Source organism: Astatotilapia calliptera, chromosome 10 (assembly GCF_964374335.1).
Source record: "Astatotilapia calliptera chromosome 10, fAstCal68.1, whole genome shotgun sequence".
NCBI classification, from domain to species: Eukaryota; Metazoa; Chordata; class Actinopteri; order Cichliformes; family Cichlidae; genus Astatotilapia; species Astatotilapia calliptera.
Window position 1 is genome coordinate 21,574,549 of NC_137431.1, and position 16,651 is coordinate 21,591,199.

General features: G+C 39.9%; 1 protein-coding gene across 2 annotated transcripts in view; it reads left to right on the top strand.

The window, feature by feature from the left end:
• nsg2 (neuronal vesicle trafficking associated 2) overlaps positions 1-10,610 on the top strand; it is a 57,726-nt gene extending 47,116 nt beyond the window's left edge. For both annotated transcript variants that reach the window (XM_026181696.2, XM_026181697.2), the window contains exons 4-5: positions 3,483-3,593; positions 9,168-10,610. In XM_026181696.2, coding sequence (XP_026037481.1) covers positions 3,483-3,593; positions 9,168-9,362 — 306 coding nt within the window. In that variant the 3' untranslated portion in view covers positions 9,363-10,610. The remainder of the gene's footprint in view (positions 1-3,482; positions 3,594-9,167) is intronic.
• Positions 10,611-16,651: the final 6,041 nt, after the last annotated feature.

The following is a 16,651-nucleotide window of genomic DNA, read 5'->3' on the forward strand; positions in this document are numbered from 1 at the left end:
ACCGAGGGTGGGCTAAATTCCTGCTTGAGTCATCACTCCAACAACAATTAACATCAGAGAGAGACTGAACATAAACATCAACGCTACACACTCGGTGCAAGGGTTAATCCCGCTAATCTGTTTTACGTATGTAATATGTCACGACCTAATTTTAAAAGTGTCATTTAGTAAATAATCCCCTAAATGACTATTTCAGACAAACGGTTCCAGCGCGTGGATGAAGACTCTTTAAATTCCCTCCATTTTTAGCAGCACACAGAAGTGCAGATCTCTTCAGACTCCAGCCTTCTTTTCATGCTTCAGAGTTTTTAAATTTTAAAGCCCACATGCATGAGCAACTCACATTGCTTTCTTCATGATATGAGGAGCTTTACAGTAATCCTTCTTCTTAATAAGCCCGTTTCATGTGCATCGCTATTCAGGACTTCAAAAAAAGGGGGTGGGTCCTTCGTCAGTCATTCCACGTCTGCCGCTGCTCCCTAAATACGAGTTAGCTATGACTTTCAGCGCATTCTTTTCACGTTTAGCAGTGCGGGAGATGTAATTTACAAAAAGTGTCAGCAGCAACCGAGGCTGAGAGTCGTGTCCCCCGGTTGACACCAAGTAAACAGTCACTTAGCTTGCGTGTCACTGTCCACCCGCATAACGCTGATGGAGACTGATGATTACAACCGCGCGTAATTGCTCTGACATCTCGCTGTGACAGATTGTATACACAGCAGTAAATCGGGCTTTAACATTGGTCTAGAAATGAAAAGAGAAAATTAGATACGTTCATCCATTATGGAAGAGTCCATATTTCAGCTGACTCCCTGGGATAACTCTGACTTTTAATATTAACGTTTTTCTTTTTTTTTTAGGAGATACAGCTATGTTCATTCAGCTCACACTTACCTACAGCTATCCTTTGTACTCCATTTGCATAATTCTAATTAAATGTTCACTCAGAAGCACCCAATCAGGGTGTCAAGTAGAAAGTAGGAGGAAACAAATCCTTTTATATGTTAATCTACTTTACTACAACATTGTCTAGCCTGCCAGGGAAATGAATATTTCACACATCAAACTACACATTTGCATCAGCATGCAGAAATAAATGCATTACTTCCATCATTTTCGATTAGCTCTGCTTTGGGCTGATATTTGGGCATTTTTCACACTGCATAATGTTTTTGATTCCATACAAGTGCTTGTCCAGGCTGATAACATTTCATTGGCCCTTGTTATTGAAACTGACCCAAACATTATGCTTTGTTTCATTTCTTTTCTTTTAAATTATATTTCATTGAGATCAAGAATATGCAATTTATAATTCTCTTTTGTGCACCCTGTTATTTACAGTGAAAAATGAAGGGCACTTTTCTTTCTTCTGCTTTTGGCAGTGAGCAGCTGGAGAATTTCAGAAATTAAATGGTGGGCAAATTCACTAACTCAAGTGCGCTGACAATTAGCGCAGGTTTGGTGGCAGGAAGGATTCTGATTGATTCACGTGGATGACTCACTGACAAGACGTCCAAAAACCAATCGATAGCATTTTTAACAACAGAGTGACTGCAGCATATCTCCATGGATAAAAACAAAACAAGCAAACAGAAAAAAACAATACTGTTCTACTTTAGAAAAATGGAAAATCTGGTGTAAAGAACATGAAAGCATGGATCCATCCTGCCCTGTTAAGCAATTCAGGCTGCTAGTGGTGATGTAATGGCATGGAGGAGGTTTTCTTGGCACACTTTGGGCCCTTTAGTACCAGCTAAGCATTGTTTAACCCTGGCTCTTTTTACAGGTGCTCTTTAACTAACTGTCATTCTTTTACTGTTTGTGCTACAGATTAAATTAAAATGGCTTCAGAAAGAAGAAAAGACGAGCTTTACAGGGATTTTTGATGTATCACAGTAGCATAAAGCATTCATTAGGTTCTGCCGTCTGAACACAGACGGAAAAATCAGCTCTGCCTAGATTTTACCATGTGCACTTCACATTACCGTAACTCCTCAACTATTCTGGGCTGAGGAAAACATTCAAATGGTTCCTAAAAGATTAGATTTTTAAAATAGTTTTACAGCCAAAATTACTTATACTAAGTGTAAGTCCTGGGTGATAGAGGGTGAAATGCCACAGCCTACCTGAGTGTTGTTTCTGACAATGTACAGTCCTTTATGACCACAGTGTACCCATCTTCTGATGTCTTAAACTAACTTAGAATAGTTTCTTGAACATAGCAATAGTTCACTGTAATCAAATGTTTTTCACAGTCACCAGAGGCCACCTTTTTGGTGAAATACACAATTTGTATAAGGGTTGTACAGCAACTGCGTGATGCCGTCAGGCCTGTTAGGAATGTTTCCAGCACCTTGTTCGATCTATGAAATAAGAATTCATAGATACGTATCTTTCAGGACCAATTTAATGCCATATCATTGTGGGCTAATTTGCTTCACATACAGCAGTCTAAAACAACATATACAATACATCATGCACAAACAGAACAAATCTAAATCTTCTACCCCCAACTGGGGGTGGATGGAGGAAGACAGGAAAAAGACAATGAATTCAGATGATGACAAAAATTGAAGGGGTCATTATCCCCAAATCAATTTTACCTGCTTTTCCTTTTATCTGTAACACTGTTTACCCATCTAAATTACCCTGTTGTGGGTTGACTGCCAAGTAAAACAAGCATCCAGCTCACTAACATTATACTGTAGTTCTGCAGTGTGTGGTCACTTATATTTACATCCTGTCATGAACACAGCCTCTCGCCGTGGGTAGATATTCGCTTTTTGCTATGCACTGATACAACTGGTGGGTGTAGTTTGTTAGAAATAGTTCCCACATGAAATTGCTCTCAGCATGGATTGTGGGTTTATAAACCAAGTGCCAGTTTCATTACAACCAAGAGAGGGCAGACATTTCTACAGCAAGGTCTTCGAAGGTGGGTAATTCACACCAAAGCGATCTAGATGGATATGTAGCACGACAGGCCAGGGATGGTATGTGGAGGCTCGCTGTCACACCTGTCACAGCTTACTGGGATGCTTGAACAGAAAAGAGCTTTGATTCAAACTGAGTTTTTGAAAGAAAAAAAAAAGAGACCTTTTAGTGACAAAGGTGTTGGTGCAAAATATGCATGTACTGTATCAGAGAAACACACATATATACCTGAACAAAGGTAAACAGAACAGTGATTTACCTCGCTCACTTAATGTCTTATCTTTGCAGCATTGTCACCGTGGAAACAAGGTACTTTTTAATAGTGTCACCACTTGAGTCATTCATCACACATTTCAACAGGAACACCTTGCCTTGAGGAGCTTTTGACCTCAGTCAACAACATCTTACCATTTGTCATGACTACACACACACATGTAGACACGCACTGGTGCACACGCTCAATCTTTCTCGCTGTCTAACCCTAAACCTCCCTCACGAAAACTACAATCGTCCATTATTGCTCTGACCAGTGTTTGTCCTCCCTGCAGGTGACGATTCTGATCATCCTGGCCTTGGCCTTCCTTGCCTGCATTGTGTTCCTGGTGGTTTATAAAGCCTTCACCTACGACCACGCCTGCCCAGATGGATTCATTTATAAGGTAATACCCATAAACGGCCAGTGTTTCATTTTATTGCTCAGCAGCACATTTATTAGGAGAGGTGTTTAACACAGTAGCTGGTTTGTGCTGGAATGTGGGTTGTAGATTAGCCTCTTCAGTGCTGAGCAAGCCTGCAGCACACGATAACTTATTATTATTGAGCCATTTCTTAGCATTTTTTTTTTATTAATATGTCTATCTTAATTTTTGCACCTTCATGCCTTTTGTGAATACTTGGACTACCTTCTTCCTTTTCTCCAAAACAACATATTTGAGGGTTATCAGTATTCTACAGTAGATATTTTCCTGTCTTGGAGATTTCCAGGTAATATATCAAGTGGAAACACATCTGTCACATCTTAAATAGGATCATGTCAAGAAGAGATGAATAATCTCAATAGCACTGTGGTTTTTCACTACTTCTATAGCACTTGTCTGAATTAATCTGGTTGGTCTCAAAAGGAGACACAGAGTCAAGTAAAAGCCCCACATAATATAATGTCATTTGGTTTATCATGCCTATCGAGGTGCACTTCTTCAAACTGCCCATTCATTCCTCTGTGAATATTGTAATATTTTGGATAACCTAATATCAGGTTTTAGCCTACTACAGGTAAATGAGTCCTTGTATAAAAAAAAACCCCCAAAACAATCCCTGTATCATATTATCTAAATACTTTTGAGTTTCTGAACTAATTTCTAAATAGTTAATGCAATATGTTTGTTAAACCCCTTGAATTTAGGCTTTGAACTGGAAGTCATGCTCACAGGATGTCAAGTGGGATGTACAAAATGATCTGATGTTTAATCAATCAATAAAGAGCGAGATTTTAACCATAATTCGATTAAATTTGTATTATATTGACATCTTTTTGCTGCAGTGCATTGTCATAAGAATACACTGATCAAAATATGCAGCACGTGCTCAGTCAGAGGTACCTGAAAACTCTACCTAAGTAAAATATAGAAGTATCTGTACTTCGGTACTTCCCACCTCTGTGTTCAGTTAATTAGTAAGGCACATCAGCATACCTCCAAAACTCTTCCATTGTTTAGACATTCACTCCTATTAATTATGCATGCACTAAGAAAAAAAGTACTTGCAGTGTTCAAAGCATGGTCTTCAAGTCTTAAGCATACAGAAAATTAAACCTTTTAGTAATAAAGAACAGCATGGGAGCCACTTGACAGTAAGAACAGGCCTATAATCTATGTCCTTCTTAAGATTTGGGTCCAAAGTGTCTCCCATCACCTCACATACAGTCGCTTAATTTTCTTTTAGTCCACAAAGACGCATCCAGATGTAAATAGTAGGTAACACACAAATGATGAAGCTCTGCTGTGTTTTCTTCAGTAGCAGATGTCTTGCTCTAAGTGAAATTCTCACAAGGTTTCCAAAGCCTTTTTGTTTAGCCACGTTCTTTGTTTGGATCCTGGTGTGTACTGCTTAAAAGCTTGTCTCCTATGGATGGTGCATTACCGAGTGTAGTCATGGGTGGATTGGGAAAGATTTAAGTAAGTGACGTTTGTTTATGTAGCACTTTTCAAGAATAAATGTTGCAAAGTGTGTGGCAATATAAACAACAATTAAAATGCTATGAATGGATAAAAGTAGATAGAAGCAATCCTGCATAGGTGGGTCATAAGCTTCTTTTTAAAGGTGTAGACAGTGTCCACAGAGCTGAAGTCGAATTAAATCGAGTTCTACAACTTGGGAGCCACAAACCAAAAAGCGCCGTCTGAGTTTGTCCTTGACCTAGATCGAGGTACCACCAAATGCACTGATTAGCTGACCTCAGAGGCTTATTAGTTACGCGTGGATGGAGAAGTTCACTAGGGGAAGCGTCTGACCATGAAGCGCTCTGAAAGTGATTACCAAAGTCTCACACTGAGCCCCAAACTTTACAGGGAGTCAGTGTAAAGACCACAGAATTACTGTCACACGGGACCTTTACAGGACCTGGTGAGAAGCCTCACAGTAGATGGTTTGCTCAGGCAAAGGAGTAATGATATATTTAACCTCAGACCACCCAGGGTTATCAGATAGGGTTCAATTAAATGATTTGCTTAATCGAACTGAGACGTGAGTATTTTTAGTTGCACATTGCTTTCTAAACACATCCTAGCTATTGCAGCCTCGGTTTATGCTCATAGGTACAAAATCTGGATGTTATTTCTTGAACCTGCTTTTCCAAATCTCTCATCAGCACAAAATCTTCTTAAACACTCAGCTATCCATGAGGTATATTGATTTTAAGCCCCCATTAAAAGAAACTGTGAGCCCTCAGCAAAGATTTTCTGGTTTATTGATGTGTGAAAGCTTTTTTTTTAATGTGCAAAGATAGCCAAGTGGAGAAAGTTGATGTGCTTGTTTGAGGAGTGAGAACATAAAAATGTGTGATGATGTTAATGCATCACACATTAACACTGTAAAACATTTTGGATTTAGCAATGGTAAGCTATGGATCCAGGTCTTTAAGGAAGAGATTTTAGTTATTTTTGTGATGATTGTGTGGTTTATGTCGTCTTTGTGTGTTACTGTTGTTTAAATCAATATATGTGCTGTTCTTTAACACCAAAATGTTCAATACTCTGCGGTGTCACATGTGTGGTTCTCATTTATCATTTTTTCCTCTTTGTTTGGTCGTTGCTGTTGTTTTTGAGCATCTGTGTAACTGAAAGATATCTCAGCGTGTGCAAAATCAATAGGCTCATAGGATCAAATTGTTTTGGAGGTGGAGCAGCTGTTGTTTGATTATATGCTCGCGTGCTCATGCCTCTCCTGTACATACATCCCCTTCAGCTCATTCGTGCTACATCCTGAAGAAGGCATGAGCTGTGAAGAATATTTTAAGGTCCAGCTACGACATGTCACCGTAATGAGATTTTCTTTCCATTCCTTTTTTTGTTTTTCTGTTGTTCCTCCCCTGACAGCAGGAGAAACTGGAGCATCCAAGTATTTTTCTAAAATTTCACAATAAATTTCTCTGTCATTGGCCATTCGTGTTGGCAAATATTTGCTCTGCCATATAAACTGCAGAATCCTGTCCGCTCTTCTCTAACGTCCCACCTATCTAAATCAGGAAATAGAGGTGAGCGCAGTCTCCCCTGGGTGAAGAAAAAAAACTTCTGCCCTACTTTTATTCATTTCTGAGTTCATGTTAACCGAAGAGGCTGATGAGGCTTATCTGACAGGCAATAATCCATCAATGGCGTCAATGATTTTGTTATGACCGGTGTAATTTTCTGCTTTTATTCTTTGACACAGAAGCCAAAAAGACACTTAATTTAGTCCTCTATCATATGTTAATAGCTTGGTTGACAATTAGATGAAAATTAGAAAAATCAGACATGCTGAATATTTTATGGTAATTACCACATTATGACTGACTCCTGATCATTACGGCTGAGGTCGTAAAAGAAAATGTTTCACACTGATGTCCTTATGCAACAGTCTGTTTTAGGTTTTACAGTGTATGGATACAGACAGCCTCTTTTCTGCTGATTTCTACTGCCCTCTACTTATAAGTTTTACTCTACCTTGTAAGAGGTCACCTTGCAAGTCTGTGTCTCTAGACAGATGTAGTCTTTAAGGTGGAATAAATCTAGTTTGAGGCCCACAACCTCTGCAGGGGCTCTGACTGCAGTCTGCTGAGGTATTATTAGCAGTGTCACATCCACATTCACAAGGTGGAAAGGTGTCAATAGAAAGACACGCCTGCTCACACAGTGTGCCACACACAGCACAACTATGTGAGGCTTTAAATGGGTACACACTGGAGCACACTGACCTATAAATCTTATGCAGAGCTTTAGGCGTCTTCTTGTGTCTTCTGACTTTACCTCCTTATTACAACTAATATTAGAATCAGAAATAGAAGCCTTTTATTGACATTTTACAATGTATAATGAAAGCTGTAGCTGGTCGGCTACACCATCAGATAACAGAGCAAACATACAGTTATTTACATAGAAAATATAAAAAGGTAACTGCTTAATAAATAAGGTATTTCAATGAGGTAATGTGGTAACTAAAAAATCATTAATGTGACAGAGTACACACAATTTCACTGTGACTTACCTAATAAGAGACAATATTACTGTGTGTGTTCAGTGTTCTAACAAAAAGTATTAGAAAACATGAGATAATTACCTTGTTCTTATTATATATTACAGTGGGTTTCTCATCCTTTCATAAGACCCTGATTGTATTATGTCAAATGCCACCAGAAGATTTATGTTGTGGCAATATTATTAATCTTTTTTTCTGTCTCTTCTGCACAAACTTAGTACAAATAGAGAAGAGTATACTTAAAATTTGTGGGGAGAAAGTTGTGTATATTGTCTAAGGGGCTTGGAAAGAAAAGTGTCTGGATTTCTTTAAGTTGCTTGAAGACATTTCACATCTCATCCAAGAAGCTTCTTCAGTTCTAAGAGCAACTGGTGAAGAGTCCCAGATTTTAAACCCTATGGGATTGTCCCCAAGAGTGTCAAGCCAAGGTGTGAAAACGGGTGTAGGTCACAATCAGCCAAATTTTCGGCTGAACTCATTGAGCCCCACCCTATCATGTGATTTCCTGAGGTCAATTGGCCCAGGGTGTGAGTGGGCGTTAAGGCGTCTGGAAAGGGATCTCAAAACTGGATTTTAGATGGCAGACAGTTGGTGTTGTAAACCACCGCCTCTGTTCAAGGAGGGTCGTTCACAGTGGACATAGATGGCTGCTTTCACTCCTCTTTCAAACCACCTGTCTTCTCTGTCCCATACCCATTTTCACACCTTGGTTAGTGTGATTAGGTAGAGGATCAATAGGAGGTCCATGACCCACTTGGGGACCCTCCCATAGGGCTTAAAATCTGGGACTCTCCACCAATTTCCCTTAGAACTGAAAAAGCTTCTCAGATGAGAGGTGAAACGGCTTCAAGTAACTTAAAGAAGTCCAGATGCTTTTCTTTCCAAGCTTCTGGGACAAAAGATACACCCTCTGAGAGAAAACCAGAGTTAAACAACTAGCTATAAGCTTTAAGAGGAAAGAGGAAAGCTTTAAGTCTTGTCTTAAAAGCAGAGCTGTCTCCCAGACCCAAACTGGGAGTCGGGTCCACTTTTAGATTGGGAGGCAGAGCTGTCAGCTCGTTTAGAATGTGCTATTAGGATAAAATGGGACTATGAGGTCTTTACTGGACCTGGTTATTTAAAACCTTTGCTTGTGAGCAGAAGGATTTAACGCTAATATGCTAGAAGCTAATATGGGACATCTCTGTTTCTAGTCTCTGTCAGAACTGGAGCACAAGTGATTATAGTACAGTAGCAGCACCGTACCTGTTTTTCCTTGATGTAGTGTTATCTTTGAATATTTCTGATGTGGCCAATGCTAAGTATACAATCAGTGTAAAAACTTAATAAATGTGGTATAAACACATTTTGCCTGGATTGTAATTGAAGTTGGGATTTTAATGTTTTCCTTCAGGTTTCATTGCTTTAACTCTGTAAATGATTCAGTATTTAATTCAGAGTTTTTAATTAGCATGTTACTCTCCTGCTAAATCACACCAACCTCACTGTTGTTCCCCCTACAGCACAAGCGGTGTATCCCAGCCTCTCTTGAGGCCTACTACGCTGCCCAGGATGCCAACTCCAGGGGCCGTTTCTATACAGTGATCAGCCACTACAGCATGGCCAAGCAGACCACCTCGCACTCTGTCTCCCCCTGGCTGCCTGGAGGGTCAGGAGGGCGCGACGCCAAACCCCCGAGTGGCGGTGAGGGCCACTGAGTTAGCTGAATGGTTAAAGGATGTAAAGACACACATGCAGACATGAAGACGTACATGCAGACACAGGCCGACAACATGTCAGTGAATATTTAGACTTGTAGACAAAAGAGACAGATTCACACAAGAGTACATATATAGAGTGAAATCGTGCATGCAGACATTAAACCCCACAAGCACATTTGTATTCAGATTAACTTGTCTGCTCTTTTATGTGCTCATTCTTATCGAGGGGCATCCGATCTCTTACTCTGTTGAGGTTATCATCATCTGCTGACGTACACCCACATCCACCTGCAGTCTGCTCTCTTGTTATCTTGTTTACTCCCTTCCTCAAAATGATTATTCATTGACTATCATGGTTATTTATTTTTTACTGTAATCTATGGATGTTTTGTATGTGATTACCAGGTAACTCTTTGTACGAAGGCACGAGTTGACGCTGAGATTCACGCTTCTTTGTGCGAGTCTCTGAAGTTTGAAGTCATATTTTCCCCAGTGTGTATACTGTAGTTACTGTATAGTCATTCTCAGCCCCTCTTCTTTCTAGCTTTTTTTGTGCAGACTAGGCAACCTCAGGCATACCTGTCAAAAACTACACAGGCGTATCACCCAAAATGTGTCAAAGCTTCAGCTGGTCTGTCTGAGGCCAAGGCCCGCGTCAGTTCTGACTTGACCGAACGACTTTCCCCCCCCTTCATTGCTGTTTAATCGCTCATACACAAGAAGAAGAACATTTTAAATGTGATGTGCCATACATTTTAAATCCTGAGATCCTGCAGTGAGCTAAGCTGTACATAAAGATGTGCATTCAGGCTAGGTTGTGTGTATGCATTGTAGTAGCTTTAGGGAGTTTTTCTTCTTCTCCTTTTTTTTAAAATTAGTACAATTCCTTTATGTGAACTACATATTGCTTCAGTTGCCAGTCTTGTAGCTTCATTAAACACAATGTTGCAGATGGGAAACAAGATATTGTGCATACAACTGTCTCTTGCCAAAACTCTTTATTTGCCACTGTGTATTGTTCTGTTTATGGATGGGCTTCAGCTGCAGCCAAGTTATCCTCCTGCACTCTTATTATTATTAATTTTTTTTCAATTTGGTAATGTTGGATCTGTTGTCAAGAGCGCTTTAATGAGATGTTGTGATGTTGTTAGTTGATATGTAGCGATACCTGGTGTAATTTATCCGTGTGCATCCTTGTCCCTCTTCTCTTGGTTCGAATTCAAAATAAAACAAGCTGTGACCTGTGCCGAGTGTGTCTGTCAGTCCCGCTCACCGCCGCGTCTCTTTAGCGCTCACACGGCGTCTAATGTGGGCCCGAGGCAGAGCATCGTGAAAGAGAGCGACGGCTTTTTTGCACCATGTTATGTTATTGAGATGTACATACTCAGATTCAAACCACGTTGTTAAAGTTTCCAGAGCTGTGGGGCAAATTTGTCTGCTATAATAATGAGCACCTGTGATTGACAGTAAAATAAAATTATTAGGAAAAAAATACCTGTATGAATAATAACTACTGGATATATTACATGTCTCTATAGTCTTGTAAATGGCAGATAAGGCATTTCAGTGACATGAATAGCTGACTGTCCTAATCGGAAATGTGTATTCTAATGAATCTGTCAGCTGTTTATCACTTGTGCAGAGTGAAAATGGTCCTGAATTCAACAGCTTTTTGAGAGCAAAGAAAGCTATGTAGGATTTAAAGCAGAATAAACAAAGAAATAATACATTTGGTGTTTAAAATATCCATGAAGTTTCAATACTTCAAATAGCACTGGGTTCATTTGATGATGCAAATCATGCAGGGGCCATGGTTCATTATGTAAGAGGAGAAACTTGCCATTGGACCATGTTGATGCCCAGGGAGAAAAAGGGTGGTTTGTGAAGGGAAGTGGAATAAATGTAATTTATTTAGAGGAAATAAACAAGTGCCGACTGTCACTTAAATTAATTTCTCATTTTTGTTAATAGTAAATACAGAGTTGTGGGGTGCGGGGATGTGAACTTTCTTTGCAAGGAAGGCATGCGAGTAAAAGTTTGAGAAAACTCCATTAGCATAACAGGAATTAATTACTGTTGTTGATAGTGCTGTGGGATACCAAGTAAATACAGGACCAATATTGCCTATACTGATACTTTTAACCTATAAAGGCAGCTTATGCAGGGGGAAGCAAATCAACAGGGACTATAAGCAGAATACAAACAATTGGCAATCAGTCCTCTATTGCAAAGAGATGTGTCAGAGGAGTGGCGCTCTTGGGGGCAGTTTGTTTTTAAATTAGACAGCGATTATTTGCAAATCATTCTGAGAGTGATTGCTGTCAGTGTTAGTTGTTTTGTGGCGACAGGTTTCCTGTCACCAGCTGACCTGTGAAATCGATAGTGGTCGCCCAGAGGTTGAGGGTGTTGCACGCTTAACCTCTGGGTGACCAGTTGAATGGCAGAGCTGCTTGCAGTCAGTCGCTGAATCCCAAAATATTCAATGCAGTCACCTAGCAACCACAGATTTTCCTTAGTTATAGGGAGGTTACTTTTATTCTAAATCATGAGTCAACCATTTTATACCATCATTAATAATGCAAAGTGTTTCCTCTTGATTTTTGAAGACCAAGATTAAAATTGGACATTTTCCCATTTAGAGCGAAAAATGAAGCTCTTTACAACGCAGGTCACAGGTCCTTCTTTGTCCTGTGTTCACACTACATAACTTATAATGCAAAGAGTACACAGACATACTGCCAAACACAACACTGCTTGTTGATCTAAAGAAACTGATAATTCAACCTTTCTTAATCCTCCTGTTAAACTGAAAACATATCTGTGTATTTAAAGAATTGCCCAGTGTGCATGTGCGTGCTGCCGGTCAAAATAACAGATTAACACGACTCCTCACGGTCCAACACGCAGCGTTTTTTGTTTTGCATCTTTTTCGAAGTCAATAAATAAAAGAACAGCCACCCGTTTCCAGATGAAAACAAATGGAACTTAATTAAATGGTTTGCAGGTATCACTGTCGCTCACACAGAAAGAAAGAGGGAGGTAACAGAATCATGAAATAATCCAACACAAAAAAGAACAAAACAAACAGAACAATAGGATGAAGAACGAACAACCAGGAAACGAAAAGAAACTGATAAAAGGGAGGGAAATCAGCAACACAGCAGTACTGACTCAGACATACGCATGGACAGATGTTCTTTTATGCCGTGCTTACACAACCCTGACATGTTATAAATTGAAGGGTTAAGTGAAGAGGAGCAGCTGATGACCTAACGTGTCCAAGAGACAGTAAGTGGCAATCTGTTTCCTTCACAGATCAACAAGGGTCAGGGACTAGACCAAGGTACGCCTCTGAATGACTAAGCAAGTCGGAAAAGAAGAAGTAACTGACAAGGGTAAACACAAAGAGAAAATACAGAAAGCCTAAGGGGCTGATGATCTTTTGTCACAAGAACATTTGAAGAACTGTAAACCTTGCTGACATGAGCTCAGATACGTTTGCTGCCTATCAAACTTTCCTAGATCATTAATTTCAAGCCTTGTGGTCCTGATTATTTTTAAAATGAGCAGCTGGCATCGAGATATGGGAATAAACGGTTCTTAATAATATCTCTTGCTTTTCTATTGTAACTGCAAATATCTACAATTCATCTTCCCGTGGTACAGGATGTTGGTGTTACAAAGAAATGATAGATGAGACAGGTCATATTTTTTGCGAAGGGAGAAATTGTCTGTTATAACTGATGCTGATAAAAATCAAGCTTCGCTCTGATCGTTCATAAGAAACAGGATCCAAATGAAACACGCCCAACATACAGAGGTTTAAAATCCACAACCTTCTTATAGAAGGAGGGGGTAAAAAAAGAGACAGGAGGTCATAAATGAGTAACTTACAAACTGCAATGCATGGGAAATAAAACTGACATCTGCACCGCAGACTCAAATTTGATCATCTTGTTGTCCTTCAGCACAGAGAAGAGAGACACTGAACTTCACTGAATACAGTGGATCTGTATCCACTACAGATCAGCTCAACTACTGTCATTGGATACATTATAGTAAAAAAATAGACTCTTTTTCTCACATTTAAGACAGCTGGAAGTATGCAGAGAGCTTCTGGCTGATAATATTGGGTTGAAAAATCAAAGGATGTAGTTACATGTATTTCCCAGCCATAAAAAAGAAATCAAACTGACATATTTTGTTGGATCACTTTTTTGATTTGATGATGGCATACATTCTGCATGGCACCATTTCGATGAGCTTATGCAATTTTTTATTTATTTCTATCCAGAGTTGCATTACTTTTCTGTCAGAACACTGATTTGTTGAAGAGGTCTAGTGCGCTCATTGATGTATTCCCCTTTGCTGGACAAAACTAAACAGAATGGCAGGCTATGTATGAAGCAGCTAACCAGATAACTGAGCTCAAATTTGCTCTTAAGCCCTACTGCCACTGCTGTCTTTGCCAGGGGTTTAAGACAAAACATATTTAAAGAGCATCAACAAACAAATGGGGGTCTCAGGTGTCTGCCGGACTTCTAGAAATCAAGCCGCAAGTCTATCCCCTCTTGCAAAACTAAGAAACCTCAGTGCCTGTGCTGAATAACTGTTTGTAAAGCACTGCCCAGACTCGTTATATATTCGAATAGCTGCTGCTTGCCTTTTCACATTACACATTACAGCCTCTGGAACAGGCAGAACAAAGACGCACACATATTTTTGAAATTATTATTATCACACGTAAGTTGTACTTGCAGAATTTATTCCAAACTGTCTCATTTTAAAAATCTCTAACAAAAACGTTCATTGTTGTTTTTAAATGTTGTTCAAAGCTACCGACGATCAAAAAGTCGCACACACATCCGGCCATCTGTGTAATTTTCCCCACACCTCCATCTCTCCCATCAGCCGCCTCCCCTGCTGTCACAGAAAGGCTGCCTCTCAGTAGTTGTCCCTTAGAAGTGGAGGAGGAAAACAGAAGGAAGGGAATGAGAAAAATAGTAGAGGAGGGGGAACAGAACCACGGGGAATTGCAAGAGGAGGAGAAAAGTCAGGTAAATGGTGGGGGAGTAGCAGCGCGGAGTTTCATCAAAGCTGCACTCTGGCAGATGTTGACAGCTTTCTATTCAGCCTTTAAGGTTGATCTGTCGCTTACTGCATCTTTAGGGAGAAGCAGGATGTGTTTTTACAGAAAGTAAGTTAGATACTTTTTTTGCGTCTCTGTATCCCCAAGAGACATTCATTATTTTCATTGACTTAGAGTTAAGTATTTGCTGTGACAGTATTTTAACAACCTCTCCCTGGGTTGTCTTTCAGTCAAGCCAATAAATTTGAAATTTTATTCTTTTACTCTACTGCCGTAGGTTTGCATAATTCACAGTTTATAAATCCTTATACGCTTTAAAAAAAATAAGACACCGGGTCCTAAAAGAATAGATGAAATGGAGAATCGCCCTCAGAATGTAACATGCCGGCGAGTGAAATGAATCTATAAAGGAAAAGAAAGACTTCATTTCAGTCTGCCGTGGTGATCAAAGGTCAGACAGCTTCGAGTCTCTGCCTCTCCACTCGTCCTTCAGACTCGAGGACCTTGATTTCGAAATGAAATGCAAATTTTACTTTCATCTAAAAGGACGACTTCGAATCGCTGAGAAAGTCTCCGCTTCTTTTTCTGCTTACACCAGGTAAGACGTCTCTGACGTTGTCTCTGGTTCAGGAGTGGCTTTATATTAAGAATGCAACAGTTGAAGGGGGCATGTGTGTGTGGTGGCTCTTGATCCACTGATGCCAAGTTTTTGGATGGACTTTTCTTGAGAATCCTCTCAAAAGGTGGCTCTCATCCTTGTTTCTTGTGCATATTTTTTCTATTAGACTCTGTCCTTTCATTCAACTTTCCATTACTGCACTCTGTGAACAACCAGCCTTTTCAGCAATGGGATTTTGTGGATTATCCTGTTTTTGTAGGCTGTCGATTATCTGTAAAATCAGCAGCCTTCCTTGTGATTGTGGTTCCATGAACTGAACTAGACTGAAAGATACTCAGCTGGTATTTACACTATGTAAATAGTAATTTGCTCAAACTAAAAGTAAAACATTTAAATAATTTGAGATACTGGATTTCTAATTTTAATGAGCAATGAGCTACAGGGCTAATACTTCTTTGGCCAAAAAGTATGTAGAGCAACAGATAACCCATCTGTTGCTCCAACTCAGGTGGGATTACATCTTGTTTGCGATGGAGATGGACAGACTGACAGATGAGGTCAAGCAGGAATCTCTGTGCACTATGATGTTCACAGACAACACTGTGATCAGTAGTGGAAGAAATGTGCAGGTTGCAGAGAACGTGGAGGTCTGTACTGGAGAGAAGAGGAATGGAAATCAGTAGAAACAACACAGAATACACGTGTGTGAATGTGAGGCAAGCTGGTTGAAATGTGAAGATGCAAAGAGCAGAGGTAGTGAAGATGGATGAGTTTAAATACCTGGGGTCAACCATCCAGTGCACAAGAGAGATGAAGAAGAGAGCACAGGAAGGGTGGACTGACTGGAGTCAAGTATGAGGGATGAAAGGGAAGGTTTACATGAGGGACGGCTCAGGTTGAGCAGTTAGACATGTAAAAGGTCAAATAGTGGAAGTACTGGACAAAGGATGCTGAAGATGGAGCTGCCAGGCAGGAGGAAAAGAGGAAGACTACAAGGGAGGTTCATGGATGAAGTGAAGGAGGACAGGGAGAGAGTCTGGTGTGACAAAAGTGGATGGTGGTAAAGGTAAGGATGCACTCTGTGGTGAACCCTAAAAATAAGCAGCCAAAAGAAGAAAAAGAAGATGAGCAGAAGTTACGAAAATAAAAAATAAGAACAAAACAAAACAAAAAGTCCTGAAATATTTCACTGTAATAGTTATACAATGAAAATAGAATATATAGAGAGATGCGACTGTACATGAGTATGCAGCACTCTTGGTTTAGATCACAGCAGTCCTTAAACTTAAGTGACTGCATCCTGCTGCAATCCTATGAGAGACAAACTCATAAACAGCGGTCAAAGTTCTTGGTACAGTATCTTAGGAACCACATTTAGCTGTGATGACACAAACATGCTCACCAGGTGAAATCAATATCAAGCCACTGCATCAAACCAGGTAAAAATATATTCTTCCATCTGAATCAACTGGTATCTTCAAACTGAACACAAAAGCCATGAAATACACAGACACTGTTTGCATTATAGGTTACGCCCACAAAAAACTCTGAAACCTTTTCCTGCTCAGAAGAGTTCTA